This window comes from Brassica napus, chromosome C7 (genome assembly GCF_020379485.1).
Source record: "Brassica napus cultivar Da-Ae chromosome C7, Da-Ae, whole genome shotgun sequence".
NCBI classification, from domain to species: Eukaryota; Viridiplantae; Streptophyta; class Magnoliopsida; order Brassicales; family Brassicaceae; genus Brassica; species Brassica napus.
This window is the reverse complement of record NC_063450.1, coordinates 44,250,245-44,268,875: the sequence shown is the minus strand read 5'-3', so window position 1 is coordinate 44,268,875 and position 18,631 is coordinate 44,250,245. Positions and strand designations below refer to the sequence as shown.

The following is an 18,631-nucleotide window of genomic DNA, read 5'->3' as shown; positions in this document are numbered from 1 at the left end:
TTACATGGATTTTACATGGTTTTAACATAGTATTTACAACGACTTTACGACGAAATTAGGTAAGTTAAAGCACATTGAATACACGTTTTCACCTAAATATAACGGTAACATGTTTCGTTGTAATGTCGATGTAACGATTACGACGTATTTCTCATTCCAAGTATTTTCGTTGTAAACTTACATGGACTTTACGACGAAAATATTTTCCCGTAAATTTACATGGAGTTTACGACAAAATTTGGTCTCCTCGTAACTGCGTTGTAAACACCATGTAAATTTACGAAGAATTATTTTCGTCGTAAATCTTCGTTGTTATGGAAACGTTTTTTTCTAGTGTTAAATTATAATTGATAATTTAAGTTTTCATATTAAAATATTTTATCATTTAAAGGTTAGTCTACTAGGTTGATGTAACTTATGAAACTGACCAAACCATTAATCGATGCTTAAAAAATTGTTTGTCTATTAGAGCATAATAGTAAACGTGTAAGTTTTTTTTTAGTATGTTTTTTTTTTGAGAAAGAAAGATTATAAGTTCTTTAAAGTTAAATGTGTATAATCTAAAATAATGTTAGGTGATACATACGCAGAATAATATTAGAAGGACAAGAAACGTTGATTTGAGTTATCCTCAACTTTTTGAGGATGGAGATAGCAAACTGACTATAAATAATAATAAGATTTCCACAGAGAGATAAGTAAATGAAAATGAGAGTGTAAGAACTAATAAAGAGTTAAAATTATGGAATTTAAAAACGGAAACAATTAGGACATTACAAAAACTATAATGTTCTAATCGTTTTTCATCAACCGATTCTTTATTTTTGGTGAATTTCTTAACAGTATATTTGATGCTGAATTTATTTCCGATATTTTTTAGCAGAGTCGATTTTCGAATATGGTTTTCGTATGAATGTGAAACTAAAAATTCTGGTTTTTCTAAAAAAAGAATAAAAAAGTTCTGGTAGGATGGATGATGATGCAAGCAGACAAAAGTAGATAAAGATATTTACAGGGAGATCATTTATTCTACCTTCCGACCAATTTGCAAACGAGTGAACGACAAAAATTGGGGAAAGTTAAATAAAATTTGATTAAATATGGAGCTATGATTTGATAGGCTATGGCCTTATGGTCCTATGTACCCATATGACTTGATAACTGATGTTTCTTTAATTGTCAATTTTGCCTTGGAGCTTGGAGTCGCTGTCGTAAGCAAGTTGGCATCTTCTACTTTCCCGCCAATTATAATAACAAAATCGTGAAAGTTATATAATCTTCTTACTACTAGAAAACATGAATTATGGAGGATAGAAATGCAGAAATTACAAAAATAAAATGAAAAAGAAGCAGACATTTTACCCATATATATAACCCTTCCATCTGCCTTCGAGTTGATATCAATCGTTAAAGTAAATTACGATTATAGAGTAATATAAGTTTCAAGTTGTGCACGCTTGAAAAGAAGACTTCGTGAATATGATCGTTCTATTTTTCTTATCCTACAATAAGTTGCCACTTGCCCACATATATGTTCATCAATTTTATGGTACAACTTCGACTGTCGCGTGCTTACTTTATACGATAGCACACAATTTTATCTGATGACATATTATTCCTAGTATAGCAACAAATAATATAGGTACTAGGTAGAATTCTACCTTGTAGTTGATAAGTTTACGATTTATGATATAAGCAAAACGTATCAACAAAATTTAGAAAGTTAAGAATTCTTAGTGAATCGCAAGTCCATGCCAAATTACCGATAGAGACATGATACAATATTACAAAGTCCAATTCAATGCCATGTCAGGAGATATCTAGTTGATCCACGTAATTTCTTATACAACCATATTGTTTTAGGTGTTGAAATGTGACATGATGGCTGATGCAAACATCTTGTTCTATATATAATGTTGGAACAAAAGCCTTGCTGATTACAAGGGAATAACTTATCTTTTGTCCATAACAATATGAAATAATATATCAAAAAAGTAGCTACTCAGCAGTGCATCTCACCGGATTCACCCCACCGCAAATAACCCTCGATCGGCATTATCGACAGGGACATCCCCAACACAATAAGTGCGAGACGCCATAGGAGAAAGTTAAACTCTCTTATGCAATTTTGGATTCGATGACAGTGTCACTCAAATCAACTCGTGTGTATACTTTGTTTTTTTATTTATTTTTTTTGGCACTATAATAGATTTTTTTTCCATTATAATAGGTTTTTGTAACTCTAAAACATTTTATTTATAATATTTACAGTTTAACAAAAAAAAAAATCAAAAGCTTAAGTAGCAGCACACGATCAATCATCCACATCTTCCATTTGATTCAGTCGTTTCTCTCCACGTCTAACTCTGAAACTTCGAACCATATCTCCTTCTCACGGATATTTGGTATGAAAAAATCGGCTCGTCTCTCTGTGCACATCTCTACGAGAAGGACCTTATCCCCTGAGTTTAGAAGCTGTGCGTTGAAGACATGTAACACAAAAAAATATTAAAAAGTACACCCAAGTATTTTAAGCCCGGAACCCCAAACTATACTATTCTTAGTCTTTACCAACAGAACTAGTGAGGAACTTCAGTAACAATTGCCCCCTAAATTAAATATAACTTGTCGACCCGAAGCCAATGCTTGATTTGCTTGGTATCATGCGCCTTGCAGCCGGATGCAACATTCGCATTTGCCTCCAAATTTTTAAAAGATTAGAAACATAGGTTTGATGGTCCCTAAATTAGGAAATATTTTTTTTTTCTTTAAGATCTACCCTAAAATGTTTATAACCCTCAAATTTTCAAAACAGACCATGAGTGAAATGTGCGGACTATAAAACCTTAGTTTGCAACTCATGTCTCAAGAAAACTTAAAAGTCCAAGCAAGGATATAAAAGTTTTTAGTTTCCTCACCCAGCGTTTCCTTGCCTTATAAGACGGTCTAGACCGCTGAAACGTATGCAATTGTAGAGTTGGCTCTACAACTATTGTTCTGCCGGTAAGATCTATGGCGTAAAACTTGCTTTTATATGAAACTATCCCTTCAAAGGAAACGGGTTGTGTTATCTGGAGCTCAGTCCAACGCCCATCGATTGACCTATACACAGCGGGACCCTTGAATGGGAGACGCCCTAGAACCATAAACTCGTTGCTCTCTGCGTCTAAACTCATAAAGCCAATGCGTCTTTCCACTTTCCCCTCGCATGGTTCGGACCATTCGCTGTAACAAGCCACATGTTCTTGAGCTAACTCAAAGACTTGACATCTGAGCAAGTCAAGTGAAAAAGTTGGATACGAATATCTATCCTCATCGGTGTTTCTTCTTAGGAACAAACTATGTAGAACTATGTCTCCGTTCTCTTTCTCTTGTAGCTTAAACAACCTGTTAGGATTAAATAGCTTATCTAAGTATCATCAAGATTCAAGAACAAAGTTCAAAAGAAATGTTTTTACCAATATCGAGGACCGTTGAGATCAGAAGACTTGAGAAGGTAAACACTTCTGCTCAAGATATAACGATCATCACCATAACCAGAAGAGTATACGAGAAGAGGACATATAAGTGATGTCTTCGGTCGAAATAAGAGGCTACAGGATCGCCAAGATGAACATACTGACCAGAAGTGGATCAGATCAAAGGGGTTGTCGATTCTCAGGGAGATGGAGTGGAGGATCTCTGGCGGCAACTCAGACCATTTCTCCATTTTTCTTTATTCTCTGACTTGATCTGAGGATCATGTGGAGCTTCTATAAGCCTAAACTTAAAACGTGTTTGACTTGTAATTTCAGTTCAGTTAATGCTTTGACATTTTTTGGCTTGACGTGTAGCATGTTCTAAAACGCGTTAGCCATTATTATCGACAGAAGAACCCGTATCGCTGCATTTAAAGTGGAGCATATACAAAATACAACCTCTATAAATTAATATTCGATAAATTAATAATTTCTATAAATTAGTAAATTTTGCTGGTTCAATTTGGATCGGTTCAAAATTTGGTACAAATCGATAAAATAATAAGATAATATTTTTTAAAAAATTCTATGTAAATATATGATCCCATTAAAATTATAAATTAATAATTTATAAGTATACATATTTTATATAAGTAAGAATCTATTATTATATTATTTGTTTTATATTCACAATGAAATTTTCTTTATATTTTATTAACACTTAATATAGTTTTGATAAGATTTAGTAATATTATATCTAAAACAATATTTAATTTCTATGCAATATAGATTATATACACCAAATAATATAATAAAATTAATATCAAATAACAAATTTCAAAAGATAACAATTAATGTCTATACACTAAAATAAAATATTTTTCTTATTTTAAAATATAAAAAAACTTTTGTAAATTAAAATCTCTATAAATTAATAAAATTTCAAAGTTCCAGCATTATTAATTTATAAAAGTTCTACTGTATATGTTTTTACATAAAATATAAAAATAAATCTAAACTTATTTTATAAATGATTAATCTACTAGATATAATCATATAAATACAAAAAATAAGTAACAAATTAATATAAATAAATAACATTAAGAAAATATAAAATAATACTACGTTGGTGTTCTGAATAATCCTACTTAAAATTCACCTAAGCGGATCGCATAGACCGCATAACATCTATCTAAACCGTTATTATATGTCTCAAGTATATAAATCCACATTATAACATGAAACCAGTACATTTGATTGATTACCGTATAATGTATACGCACCATCTAATTAGATGCGTAAACTGCATTTTAGAACACTGATACCAAGTATAACGAATCACAGTTTTGAACCACAAACAAACAAAGATACGTCATGCATCAAGAATGAATTGAAAAACATCAAACAACAGGAGATCCAGACTTCATCTGCCAATCTCCAACAAGGCAACACTGAAAAGCACTGGTCCTTATCGTTGACAGCAGTTACTTCATGTTTTGACTCGTGAGGAAAAGATTTGTTGATATGCAAATACTGCGGTTGGATTTGTTTTCTTTAGACTTTTTACTAACATCACCAAGATTCCTTTGGACTCGTTTGCTTTGGTGTCTGCGGCTTATGAGGTGTGGAAGCGAATAATAATTCTCTCAACTGTCCTTCAGCACTGTGCACTGATGTTGCCTGCAAATACAGAGTTCACCAGAAAACATTAATCTTAGTGAAATTGTTATGTCAACTCACAGGCCTCATATTGTGTTACCATCGATGATCAGTAAACAGAGTTTGAGACTTACCCTTGTCAGGAATGCAAACCGTAATGTCTCAATTTGCATCCCGGAGCAAAGCCTGATGTCGAAACCAAGTGAATCTATACCGATGAGCTTCACTTCCTACATTGCCAAACATAATCTTGATCAATGCAACATATAGACCTTATAAACAACAACTTGATATTCAAGTTTCATTTTACCTCTGCTTGAATCCCGTTATGTCTCCAACATAGAGATTTGAGCGCTTCAGTTAGCATATTACCATCTTCTTCTAGACGTCTCACAATACCGTCTGATGCAAGAGCAATAGCATCGGGTTGTGCTTTTCTGACATCTCCCACTTCCACTTCAGTCTGTTCAAAAACAAAAATACACACAACCGAGCAAAAGCTTGAGCCTAGAGAAGAATCGACACAAGGAGAAAGGATAAAGAGTCTTTATCAACAAACCTGATGCCCCTGTGCTGTGATGAGCTGGATTTTATTCATCTCCAGCTTGTAATAAGATATAGCATTTCTCGAATTCTCAAGTTGCAATATCTTCTCACTTTCATCAATGTCTTCAACCTTCTCTTCTGATTTTTCTCCCTCCTTGTTTTTGTCACTACTTGTAGACTTGGGAGCAGAGATGTGTGAGTGATCTTTCACAAAGACACGGCTCAATAGCCCCTGGATAGCAAGGCCAGCTGATGGTTGCTCCATCCAGTTTAAAGGATCCTTTGACGCAACCTCGGCTATCCTCCTGGCAAAATACATAGGATGGCAAGTTCGCATCGTTTCCAAGTTTGCCCAGTCTCCAAGTGACTCATCAGAGTCTGAAACATAATCATCGTCTTCATCTTCATCTCCATCTTCTAGAACAGCAACCCATTCCTGAAGTCACCGTCACAATATCTAGTTTAAGTCTTCTAGAGATAAATGAGACAAAGATTAAATAAAATGTCCACAAACCTCATCATCTTTGTCTTCATCCGTCTTGTTTTCATCGTCTACTTCAGTTATACCATCTTCCATTTCTTCAATCTCAAAACCAATACCAGAGGGAGTACTCAGCTCCATGTCCTTGATCATCTCCATCGTATCAAAACCTACTATCACTTGCTGCAATTGCATAACCTAAACTTATTACACCTCTTATCTCCATGCATGAGTATCCAGGGGAAAAGAAGAAAGAAAGCAACCACATACCACATAGTTATTATCAGAGGTGACAACGGTTTGCATAATGTCCTCGTTTTCCTTAACTTGAAAGTATATATCTGCATTGCATAAGGGTCACATAACTCAATTCTAAATTGCTTGACAGTAATAAATAAGCCAAGTGAATAAAAATAGGAAGAAGAAAGGTTTGCTTACTTCCATGCTGATCTGTTACATAAGGAATATCAGGCCAGAGGATGTTCTCATGAAGTCCAATACCAAGTAAACCTGAAAGCATCAGAGTTCCTTTTTTGTTCACCTGAAAACAAGACACACTACGCAAAATTGTCACAAGGTCTGTATCAACAAAGTATTGTTAAAAGGGACCTAATCTTTGTTGGATGATTGAGAGATGTCATGTAATACCTCAATGATGGTTCTAGCGGTTTCAGCAGGTGGAAGCCTAGAATCACCAGGATTCTCTGGCAGATACGCTCTGATTTCTTCAGAAGGATGATAACTTGGCTTCTTTGGATCTGAAGCTGAACCTAAATACTCTGCAATGGCTTGAGTCCTACTCTTCCTCAGACACTTTCTAGTGAAATAGTCATTGTTACACTTGAGAATTCCACTCCTGGTAATATGCACACACAAGTCAATTAATAAGCGAGGATTCAGATATAACGAAAAGGGTACAAATGATAATTGAATATCAAATACAATACATATTAAGAAACTGAACTAGCATCTCAACCTTGTTTGAACACAGTAACTGGTAATGAAAAAAAAAAAGATTTTTAAGAATTTAGTATGAACAGAGTAAGTGGTAATGGAAAAAAAAGATTAAAAATCTAAACTTTTGTATGAACAGAGCAAGTGGTAATGAAAAAAATTATTAAAAATCTCATTTTTATTTGAAGACAGTAACTGGTAATGGAAAAGATATTTAAATCTCTAACTTTTTTTGAGCAGAGTAAATAGTAATGAAAGGAAGGCAATCCAATCCACAGTACCTAGGAGCAATAGGGTTGAGCCGGTGAGAATGAAAAGTTCGCCGAGGCGCAAAGCAGCTTCTTTCTTCCTCTGTGTTGGGTACATGACGATACTCTGCAAGAAGCCAAACACAAAGTAACTCTGTTGGATTCAACATATGAAGCAAAGCAAGTTTCCTTTACATGAGAGTATTGATAGAAGAGTCGAATTACCGAGGAGCGCCGTTGAAGAGAAGAGACGGACGGCCATGACTGAGTCGAGTCTCCTTAATCTTCAGGGAAGCTGCGAGTGGGGAAGGAATGCCATAGCTTTATCTCTCTCTCTCTCTCTCTCTCTCTGGTGATGACGTGTCAGATGGTCATTGGCTACTACTCGAGATTGAGTGTTAACAGGCGTTCACTAAGGTTATCCTTAGAAACGCTGCGTTTTTAGGTCTGGTTATGATTTATTTACATGGATAAAGCTCTTAATTGCCTAATGTTTAAAAAATTTGACTAGGTGTTTTCCTATAACACGGTATTGGAATTAGAAAATTCTAATTTAAAAAAAATACTGCATAAAATTTTTGATGAATTATTTTAGTAATAAAAATTAAATAATTATAAAAATAGAATTAAATAACATTTCAAAATTTTTAAAATATTATATATTTCTATATCTACTATTATATTATTTATTATTATATTAATAATGATTTATGAATTTTTACACATATTTTAAAAACTTACCAAAAATATTTATCAACGTTAAGTATAAATGTTTATGTCACAATAAACTTTTCAAAAATCTAATCATTTTTCTTTTAAAATCATTGTGGCGATGACATATAACAAAATTATTTCTCAAATAATTTTTAGAGGATTACCTTTATGTTCCTCCTATTTGCCTAACGTTTAAGGAGATACCGGAGAGTTTAGTGAATGTTTTTTTTTCTCATTTAAAGATTCGTTTTCAAATCTATATGGATTTGTTTTAAATATGGATTCCAAAATTAGATTACACTTACAAAACAAGAACATGCCATATTAATACTATAGGTTAGTGTCTGTACATCCATAACAAAAAATAAGCAATTTTTATTTATATAGTAACACCATTTTTGGATACAGAAAATAAAATATTTCTTTCTTTCATAGAAGTTTAGTTCTATAATTACAACAATAGATCAATTAAATAACTGGATCTCTGTTATTTGTTCTCCATATCGTCCTTATTGATTAAAGATTTTATCAAAACAACATAAACATTTAGGTTATAGTACAACAATCACATACACACATAAAATAAGATATCATATTTATATATATTAAGCACCGTAGTTGGCGTTGGTAACTCTGCAATCTCGGCGAATCTCTCCAGCTTTGCCGGTCAACACATTGATAGATCCCATCCTCGACATTGCCAAAGCAAAAGATTTTCTGAAATCTTCAAAACCTGCAGCGAACTCTTGAGTGATCTCCTTCGAGTCCTCGTTGTAGAGCAACTGTTGGTCCACGCCCAAGACAGCGTTATGAGACAGGACACGAGAGTAGTAAGAGCTGCTGAATCTGTTGCTCGAGCCTGAGTCTGGATTTAGGTAAACGAGTGGATCGGTTTGGCCCTTTTGTGTTCTTGGAGGACAAAGGTATCGAAGTTGTGACACCAATGTTGTGTTCATGGTCGGGTCTGGTTTTCCAGTGTTCTTGAAGTTGTACAACCTGTTCACTATGTGGCTGCAATGTGTCTTCCCCATCGAATGTGCTCCTGTGACCATTATTATCAATTATAAAATTAGAAGCCGTTGAAATTCATACATTTAGCGAATCTTATTTAGCTCCACTTTCTTATATAAAATTTTATAGTAGTTTGGTTTTGCATGGAATGAGAATTAGACAAATTAATACACATTTTATAAATTTAAAATATATTTAAATTTTCACGATATATTTGTAAATTACAAAGGTAAAAGAAGAGTGGCGTTACGTTTACAATTAACAAAACAAAATTACTTGAGATGCTTATGATTGTTCATTCATTTGAATAAATATTATACATTATATATAAACCTAACCTAATCGCAAACGTACGTAAAGATAAACCCGATGAGGTCTTAAAATATAACATAACTCTGCGATTACGTTTCCCTTGAAGAAATGATGAAAAGTTGCTTGGGTCTAAAGGGAAAAAAAAAGAAAGAGAAGAAGATAGTGTAAATTACCTAGAAGAGTAGTCATGTCCAAAACGTCAAGACCTTTGGAATTGAAGTATGCTAGTGACTCCTCGACTGAGATAGACGGTGACGGTAGATCCACAGCGTCTGCACTTAGTGCCCCACCGTCCCTTCTCCCCGTGAACACAGGATAAGATGGTGCTCCGGCCTAATCATCATTTCAACCAATCAAAACAAGATAATCAGTTAAACTAATTACAAAATCCACAATAATAGATCGACACTCTCACAGAACATGAGATCTCTTTAAGATAACATGCAAGTTTATCTATATATGTACCATGTGAACAGCATCTCTAGTGGCAAGATTCAGTATATCAGCGCAAGAAACAACACCAGGACAACGTGATTCAAGAACTTGTTTTATTTTATCGATTATCAAAAAACCTCCAAGTCCTCGATTTTGTGGAGCTGTCCTCTCTGAGTTTGGTCCTTGTAAAAGTACCGAAGCATCACATCCCTACATACATATTTTACATAGATTTAACACCATAGCCCATAGGTTATAAAAAAATGTAGGTAATTGTTGATGTTATAGCTAGTGAAAAGTAAAGGACGACGTTTTTACTTACATTAACCATACAATCCGAGTAAAGAAGACGAAGAAGCTTCGGAGCAATGGTAGTGTCATTCTTATAAAACTTTTCGACTTGGTGTCTAATATAAGCCTCTGCATCATCACAAGTGTTGGTAACTTTGTAATAATGCCAAACCAGCTTCACCGGAGGGTTCAATCCCGTCGCAGCCTTTACCGTAGCCGTTCCGGTTAAGCTTATGACTACGAGGGCCAATAGTGGGAAAATTTTCATAAACTGCCTCATTTTTATAAAAACGAAAAATAACTTCCACCACAAAAACCCTTTGTTCTTTTTGTTGTTTTCTTGATTACAAGATTAAAGTAGTTGATCTTATTTGTTTATAAGAAAAAGAAATTGAATGAGGAAAAATAAATGTAATGAATTAAGAGAGATATGGATTAGTGGTCGATGAGTGAGGGATATATAAGGTTTCACTAGGGTGGCACGTCCACGTGGGCGAACCGGTTATATCGTTGTATAAAATTGTTATAACGTTCTGACTTTGATAGTATTGATGTACAATACAAGGAAGCGTGTATGACAAACGTGGATTCACATGAAACGATGTTCTTCCACGTTCGAACTATGGTTAGTCTTTTCTTTTATTTTCTCGGCTAAGAAATCCTACTTTGGTTATACCTTCCAGATATGATGAACGTCTTTTATAATATCATAAACGACCATATACGTGCATGTCCTAGATAGTTACCATTACAGACTTCATATGATAATAAACGAAATTTCGAGAGTATTCAAAATTGTAGACCACAAAACTGCATATAGTAATCTGATTGGATCATAGTCACTAAATTCTAAGTAATCTTTTTTTTTTTGGTCAAAAAATTCTAAGTAATCTATTAATCATCATATCTTGTATTTTGAAAATTGCAATTAGCGTCTTTTCTGACTTGTGAGACAAACTGGTCGGCGAAGAATATTCATAATAAAACATTTCGCTTGCTTTTTGTAATGGATGTATAAATAAGCTTCCATATATATACAAGAAAACACAAACCTGATAACAAAATCTAGCTGTAATTACTGAACAACGTTACAAGCTAACACATTGCTGAAAACTTGTCCTTTCTTAAGCGTCTACTCGAAAACATGGTGTTGCAATTTCTCAGGAATGTATTTACACAGTTACTTCATGACCCAACTACGTTACTTTTATTTCGTAGTTTCCTATCAACATTGTTTGTTTTCTCCACTTTACAAATCAACATGGTTTAAAATATTAACTAACTTATATAATTGATAACCTGTTTTCTTTTATAAACCATTGTTTTCTCAAGTTGCGGTTTAGTCTGTTTCTTTTTTATTTTTTGTTTTATTTTTTTTTGAAAAATTTAATTTTTCTATTTGTATTTTTTTTTAATAATATTTGTGTTTAACATAATTTTGGTAACTATATTAAATATGTCAAGTTGCTTAACTATACACTTGTGCTATATGCTTTTCAGAAATTATTTTTAAACTTTATTCCTAAAGTTTACAACATATTATATTTTATTATTAGTTACTTAACATAATTAGTCAAGAATATTCGTAACCAAAAAATTCGACTCAGAATTGACCTGAAAATCAAAGTCTCATATTCTATTAGACCTTGTTTATATACTCGAACGTTTCTTAAAGTGTTATATCCAAAAACCAATACCAAAACCAACCCGCACCGAAATATTTTTAACGTTTCTTAAAGTGTTATATCCGAAAACCAATACCAAAACCAGCCCGCACCAAAATATTTTTAATATATTCTGTTAAATATATGTATACATTTGGTTAATATGGTCTTCACTAACTTTAAGTAAATCACATTTAATAAATATTTTTTAATCGAATAAAAAAACTGGTTAAACTAAACGAGTTTATATGAATATTTATTTCTATTAAAATCCACTTAAACCCCATTACCAAAAACACAATGGTGAACATAATAGTGGACACCTTTAATATATGGTTGAAGGTAAAAACACGGATGATTAAAAATTCATGTGGAAAGATCACAAAAGAAAAAATGATTCGTTGATAATACCAAACAGTTATTAAAAGGGAGTTGGGATTATACTTGTGGCCGTTATTTTTGGTAGTCCACTAAGGCAAAATTACTTGTAGATATACTTTTACGACTCAAAATAGTTACATATATACAAATTGTTTGGACATACCATTTGTCAACCGGTCATGATGCTAATTTAATAGATTAGATATATAAGATACCCAATAATAAGTATCTTAATAATAAAAAGAAAAAATAAAATTTGAAATCTTAAAAAAACAACTAAATAACTGAATTTTATTAAAATATAATATTATTGAATTTAGGAATCGGTCCAGTTGAGAAATTTTAGCAATGAAGGTTCTCTGTTAAACTATTAATTTATAAATGTTCTCATCCGAAAGAATGATATAAAATGAAATAGGATTTGACCGCCAGGTCCGTTTTGACCTGGTTAGATATTGCTAGAGGATGATTTATTAAAGAAGCTAGAGTATCTTTTGCCTTCGCTAAGCATGAGACTTCAATTTTTTTTAACATCTTACAAGTCACAACTGTCATTTCCTATCATTCTTTTGTTGCTATAGTTTCCATAGTCTTTTATGAAAAAATAAGTTATTACAAAGTCAATGCAAGTGGTCCAGTCAGACTTGTATCATCTGCTACATAGAATACGTTAGACCTTCAACAACATTTTTTTAACTTCCACCTGACTGGCACTTTAGTCATAACATCAACCTATTTCAATTAAGCAAAAACAAAGTAAAAACAAAGCAAAAGAAAAGCAATAAGAAAGCAAAAAATTGCTGAGTGGTTAGTCTTCAAAAAAAAGCGAGCAGATTCTTCTTCATCATCATCGCATAATATCTTGAAAAAGCATCTCAATTGGTTACTTGGGTCGTGAGCTTCAAAAATGTGTTGATGTGGCTTGTGAAAAGGCAGATTAACACTCAGATCCATGTTGACCAAATAGTCTGAGAAGAAACCTCTTGTGGAAGCTCAACTAATCTAGAAATTACTATTTCCATCACTGCAAAAAAAACAAAAATATTTGGATACAATATTCACTAGAGAGAACACCTACTAGAATCGCAATACAAATTGCTCCATCAAAAGTACAAACTTTGTTCATTGTCTCTAACGATTGGTATGCATACATTCAAAACATAAGTCTTGAACCATGATCAATAATGTATAAATAACCATCTATGTTATTGACAACCCATAAATAACATCTACCAATGACCAACAAAAACCGGCTACATGCCCTTTCTAACCATGAACATAAATAACCATCAAGTGATTACCTAAGAAAAAAGAAAGTAAAGATTACAGAAACTAAGGATAAAGACAATCTTGTAAACTTCTTCTACGACAATTCTATGAGACACTCTTCCATGCGTATACCTACATTTTCAATGTAATTTCCTCCTCTCACAATGCTGTCAACAATAACCTGCAGGTTATGCATTTCATCATCACACTAAAATAAAGCAATGTTACCGACGAACGCAGTAAGACCTTTGAACACTGCTTTCTTCAAGAACATTGTGAAGATGGTGAGTTGTTCAACGTAGTATAGTTCAACCTCCCATCCACAGTGCCTCATAAACTCCAGATCGGCACCTGCCTCGTTACAAATCTTATTGGCCATGTCTGCGGTTCAGGTCTTCAATTGCAATCTCTACTTATATCTTATGTTCATTTTGTATCCTCTGACTTTTTAAAACGAGATTAGTTTAATGTAATATATAATGAAGATAATAGTCGCAAAAAAAAAAGTTACCACATCTTTATGGGACTTCGATTTATTTAACCATTTACAAGTCACCAGTATCCTTTCTTATCACTTTTTGGCACAATATTCCTTACCATTTATTAGTCTTTGATGAACCCAATAAGGCAATACACTATTAAAAAGTCAAGGTAAGATAATCCAAACTCCAATCTATATTTATATCAGGTGCTACATATATAGTATATATATTAGACCATTAACAACGTCTTTAACTCCACCCTACTAGTAATCAAGTCATAACATCATTTTATTTTAACAAACACAAAACGAACAAAAAAAAATGCCGAAGAGAGTGAAGATTACATTTTAGTTAGCCAACAGAAAAAAGAGAAATAATCTCAAACTACAAAACGCCAAAAAAGAACTACCTAGGAGACATGGAAGAGTAACTACAAGTAGCATGAGACCGAGAGGAAGAAAGGTAACTCTTGAGAGCATGTTTATTGCAGGTCTCTTAGGTTGAATCTCTTAGGGTAATATAAGATACAGTCTCTTAGCTTTTAACTAAAAAAGCTAAGAGACCGTATCTTATATTATCTTAAGAGACCCAACCTAAGACACTTTCGATAAATGCTCTGAGAGGTTGTCATGGTATTAACAGTGAAGGAACTAAGCTGGTTATTAACCTCTCTCCTCAACGCTCTATACACATCCTCCAGTCCTTCATCAATAAGTTCTAAAAGTGTCTCCGGCATTGGAGGCAGATTAATCTCGTCTGAAGAATCTTCTATTGGAAGCTTCACCACTTCTCCCATTGATGGCCTCATTGATACATCGTCTTGTATGCACCAATAAGCCACTTTAAGGGCTTTTACTACTTCATCTTCCTCTGCTACTCCTTGTAGCCTTCTATCCACAGCCTTCAAGGCCGTCCCATTCGTTAGTTCCTATACATTTTTACTCAATGTTTAACAATACGTTCAATTGCATTAACCATATGTTCAAGTGCAATAAGCATTTTTACTCAATGTTTAACAATACGTCTTCTATGCACCAATCGTAATGCATTAACCATACGTTCAAGTGCAGTCTAGACGCATAACAAAGATTTACAAACATATTATGATGCTATTTAGCAAAAAAAAAGAGCATATTATGATGTTACCTTGTAAGCCCATCCAGGGTAAAAGAAATCTTCAGCGTTGAAGGACACATCAAGATTTCTCCTACCACCAACAATCTCAAGAAGAAGCATTCCATAGCTATACACATCAGCCTTCACTGTGATCGGCCGGTTACTCACCCACTCCGGAGCTAGATACCCTCTCGTCCCTCTAATCATTGTTACCCCCTGAGAATGCTCTCTCCCATCATCTTAGCCAACCCAAAATCTGATATTTTAGGACAGAAGTTTTCATCCAACAAGATGTTCTCGGGTTTAATGTCGCAATGAATAATCCTGTTTCTACACTGTTCATGAAAATAAGATATCTCCTGCGCAGTTGCCACAGCTATCTCGAAACGTGTGCCCCAATCAAGCTGCCTGCCCGTCCGGTCTGAAGAGAATATCCATTTGTCTAACGACCCATTTATCATGAACTCATAAACTAGAAGCCTGTAATGTCCCAAAATAATATATTCTCCTCAAATTTTTTTTCTTTAAAACAGAGCAAATTATAATGTAAAAAGTCTTTTTAAGGTTAATGTTTTTATCTTACCGGTGTGAGTCTTCGGAGCAGTAACCACACAAACGAACTAGGTTCCTGTGATGCATGGAACCAATGGTATTGACTTCGGTGATAAACTCTCGCTCTCCATGAGAAAACTCTCTATCTAATCTCTTCACTGCAACCAGCGTTTCACCCGCTACTCGTCCTTTGTAAACTGTCCCAAATCTACCTGCCATCATAAAAACATAGTAAGATTTAAAACGGTCCTTACTATATATAGAAAGACTTGTTATAAAATTAGAAAATGCAGATTCTTGATTCAGACCTGATCCAAGAAGTTGGGAGAAATTATTTGTAGCGTTCTGATGATCACGGTAAGAAAAACTCACAGGAGAGTCACAAAGGATGAGTGAGTTCTTTGCGGCTCTAGTTAGTGTTCTCTTTCTATCTACGTTGTAGTATAACAACATACCAAGTAGTGCCACAAGCACAAACATCCCCACAACTATAGTTATCACAAGAACCTTCTGTCTTAACCTGGCTTTTATGCAATTTAGAATCCGTATCATATTATTGAAAGGATAAGACGCATTAGCACTATCTTTAAACCCGCCAAAGTTCAGGCTCTTTAGAATCCAACAATAGTGTCTCATCATCTAAACCGAAGAAACACATTTGCAATCAGATAAATACATCAAACCGCATTTACTCACGATACCGATATCACTGTGATTGGCGATAACAGAACGTTCTGAGAAATAGTAGTTAGTCTCTTGGACCGTTGAGATCTTGAAGGTACCGTTACGGTTGATGTTTCTCTCACATTCTTGGACCAGAGATGAGTTGTCTGAACAGAGTTTATTGTTTTCTTGATCAGGAAGCTTAACTGAACCGGGCAAACATAAACAGTCAGCGTTTTTCTTGGTACGGTCCAAGTTGCATACTCCGTTACCGCATATCCCAGCTATGTCACATGGGTTTGATACAGCAGCCCATTCAGGTACCCATTGGCTTGAACCGTTCATGTCGTTGTCCCATCGGTACAACCGGAGATTACCGTTGTTCTCTAATACCAATCTCCGCAGAATTCAGGTTTTCATTAACCGGGAGTTACTACTATTGTTATAGTTCCTGTTTTCGTCTGCTAGATTCTTGTAGACATAAAAATCTTAATTTTATGATTTATGTAAAATTCAAGAATATTTTTATGGAAACGTACCTTTTTAATTCATCTAAAATTATTAAAACATTATTAAAAGTTAAATAATTGTTTTAAACTACATAAAAAAACTACATAGTTAATATACTCCTTCCAGAACTTTTGAAACTTTTAAACAAACATGATTGCGTAAAAATTAGTTTAAAGGATTTTTAATTTGTAAGTATCTAGAACTAGTCAATTTGCCCCTTAAACAACCCGTATGAGTTCCAAGAAAATTACATATTTTTTATATTACATATTTTTTAAGAGAGGTAAATATAAAATTCTGAAAATCCATTATTCAAAAATATAACGAGATTATGTAGGTAATGCTATAAATAATCGTGAGAGTTATACAATAAGGATTAAAATATAAATTTGACAACGTTTATATTACAGTAGACACTCTATAAATTAATACTCTATAAAATATAAACCGAGTTAGGCTGGTTCTAAATATCACAAAAATCAATAAAATAATAATATTTTAGAAGATTTTATGTAAATATATGATCCCGTTAAAATTATAAATTAATAAACTTTGTATATATACATTTTATATAAGTACAAACAAACAATTGTATTATTGCTTTATTTCACAATAGAACTATCTCTATATTTTCTTAACATTTCAATATATTTTGCTAATATTTATTAAAATTATATCTAAACCACATTTAAACTTTATAAAATATACTTTATATGCACCAAATAATACAATAAAAAAATAACGTGAAAGTCGAATTTCAAAAATATAATTTATGTATATACGGTAAAATATATTATTCTATTTATTTTATAAAAAAAATATATTCTAAAAAAAATTAATAACTTTATAAATTAATAAAATATTATAGTTCTAACATTATTAATTTATAGAGTTATTAATTTACAAAAACAAATCCTTAGAAAAACATTGGAATTGCCAAAAACCTTTTGATTTTAACCAAACAAATCCACAACAATTTTAGGCATGTACCTCATTGGAAATGTGTATTCGTGGTCGATGGGTATGAGGTGAGCTATGCATGTCTTCTTCTTTGAGAATAATGTTTTCGTTGTTGCAGTCCATGTTTCCAAATTTAATGTCGAGTAATGGAATCCTCTGGATTTCATTGGTGCTTATAGGCCAATCAGAATCACGATGAATCAGATAAGCATCTTCCAAGAATTCAACCAAGATTCTCATCATCATTTCGTTGTTGCATCTCAATCAATTACTTGAGTTATAAACCTCAAAAATGTGTTGATGTGGCATGTGAAAATGCAACTTTACACTCAAATTCAAGGTGTCCAAGCAATTTATCTTCTTACACGAAAACTCTTGTGGAAGCTCAACTTGTCTAGGAAATACTACTTCCATCTCTGCAAAATAAAAACAAACATATTTAGTTAGGAATCCAATAAAGTACATGACTATCATGTTAGAGTGCAAGTTAAACATAGATTACTAAGAACACTGGTAGAAATAAGGACGCAAAAATAAATGGTAATTAATGATTCACTAGAGAGAACACCTACTAGAAATCGCAATACAAATGGCTCCATTAAAAGTACAAACTTTGTTCATTGCCTCTAATGATTGGTATGCATACATTCAAAACCTATGTGTTGAACCATAATCAATAACATATAAATAACCATCTATGTTATTGAAAACCCATAAATAACATCTACTAGTACCCTACAAAAACCGGCTACATGCCATCTCTAACCACGAACATAAATAACCATCAAGTGTATGTGTTTAGAACATAACTGTAGAAATAGATGGTATGTGTTTAGATTATGGTTCAAGACAATCTATCATCTATGTTATCCAAGAACATAATAACCATCTATGTTATTTTTCATGAACATAGTCATTAAACAAC

The 18,631-nt window shown here is 33.2% G+C and overlaps 4 protein-coding genes across 4 annotated transcripts; all 4 read right to left on the bottom strand.

The window, feature by feature from the left end:
• Positions 1-50: 50 nt before the first annotated feature.
• On the bottom strand, positions 51-3,796 carry LOC106436470 (putative F-box/kelch-repeat protein At5g24040). Its single transcript, XM_048761986.1, has 3 exons — positions 3,459-3,796; positions 2,919-3,387; positions 51-2,475 (listed from the first exon to the last, which is right to left on the bottom strand). Exons 1-3 carry the CDS (start codon positions 3,707-3,709, stop codon positions 2,341-2,343), a joined length of 855 nt encoding a protein of 284 aa, XP_048617943.1. The 5' UTR covers positions 3,710-3,796; the 3' UTR covers positions 51-2,340.
• An 896-nt stretch (positions 3,797-4,692) lies between these two features.
• Positions 4,693-7,735, bottom strand: LOC106436476 (uncharacterized protein At3g49140). Its single transcript, XM_013877441.3, has 10 exons — positions 7,572-7,735; positions 7,380-7,473; positions 6,793-7,000; positions 6,583-6,685; positions 6,415-6,485; positions 6,178-6,327; positions 5,677-6,099; positions 5,428-5,580; positions 5,252-5,347; positions 4,693-5,138 (listed from the first exon to the last, which is right to left on the bottom strand). Exons 1-10 carry the CDS (start codon positions 7,606-7,608, stop codon positions 5,031-5,033), a joined length of 1,443 nt encoding a protein of 480 aa, XP_013732895.2. The 5' UTR covers positions 7,609-7,735; the 3' UTR covers positions 4,693-5,030.
• A 535-nt stretch (positions 7,736-8,270) lies between these two features.
• LOC106436473 (probable peroxidase 61) lies at positions 8,271-12,060 on the bottom strand. Its single transcript, XM_013877438.3, has 4 exons — positions 10,141-12,060; positions 9,849-10,028; positions 9,557-9,716; positions 8,271-9,102 (listed from the first exon to the last, which is right to left on the bottom strand). Exons 1-4 carry the CDS (start codon positions 10,387-10,389, stop codon positions 8,666-8,668), a joined length of 1,026 nt encoding a protein of 341 aa, XP_013732892.2. The 5' UTR covers positions 10,390-12,060; the 3' UTR covers positions 8,271-8,665.
• Positions 12,061-12,364: 304 nt separating this feature from the next.
• On the bottom strand, positions 12,365-18,120 carry LOC106436471 (G-type lectin S-receptor-like serine/threonine-protein kinase At5g24080). Its single transcript, XM_048764290.1, is given in 7 exon segments — positions 12,365-14,371; positions 14,508-14,833; positions 15,052-15,257; positions 15,260-15,501; positions 15,605-15,785; positions 15,882-16,724; positions 18,072-18,120. Coding segments are annotated over 7 exon segments (1,908 nt in total). The 3' UTR covers positions 12,365-14,310.
• Positions 18,121-18,631: the final 511 nt, after the last annotated feature.

What these genes read in the sequence shown, in the direction of transcription:
- LOC106436470 (XM_048761986.1), bottom strand. Translation starts at nt 3,709, where the DNA reads ATGGAGAAATGGTCTGAGTTGCCGCCAGAGATCCTCCACTCCATCTCC. An exon ending in CTCAACGGTCCTCGATATTG is followed by an intron (nt 3,388 to 3,458) that starts GTAAAAACATTT and finishes TAATCCTAACAG; the next exon opens with GTTGTTTAAGCTACAAGAGA. An exon ending in ATAAGGCAAGGAAACGCTGG is followed by an intron (nt 2,476 to 2,918) that starts GTGAGGAAACTA and finishes TTCAACGCACAG; the next exon opens with CTTCTAAACTCAGGGGATAA.
- LOC106436476 (XM_013877441.3), bottom strand. Translation starts at nt 7,608, where the DNA reads ATGGCCGTCCGTCTCTTCTCTTCAACGGCGCTCCTCG. An exon ending in CCGCTAGAACCATCATTGAG is followed by an intron (nt 6,686 to 6,792) that starts GTATTACATGAC and finishes TCTTGTTTTCAG; the next exon opens with GTGAACAAAAAAGGAACTCT. An exon ending in GGTTTGCATTCCTGACAAGG is followed by an intron (nt 5,139 to 5,251) that starts GTAAGTCTCAAA and finishes CTGTATTTGCAG; the next exon opens with GCAACATCAGTGCACAGTGC.
- LOC106436473 (XM_013877438.3), bottom strand. Translation starts at nt 10,389, where the DNA reads ATGAGGCAGTTTATGAAAATTTTCCCACTATTGGCCCTCGTAGTCATA. An exon ending in ACTCGGATTGTATGGTTAAT is followed by an intron (nt 10,029 to 10,140) that starts GTAAGTAAAAAC and finishes ATATGTATGTAG; the next exon opens with GGATGTGATGCTTCGGTACT. An exon ending in CTAGAGATGCTGTTCACATG is followed by an intron (nt 9,717 to 9,848) that starts GTACATATATAG and finishes AATGATGATTAG; the next exon opens with GCCGGAGCACCATCTTATCC.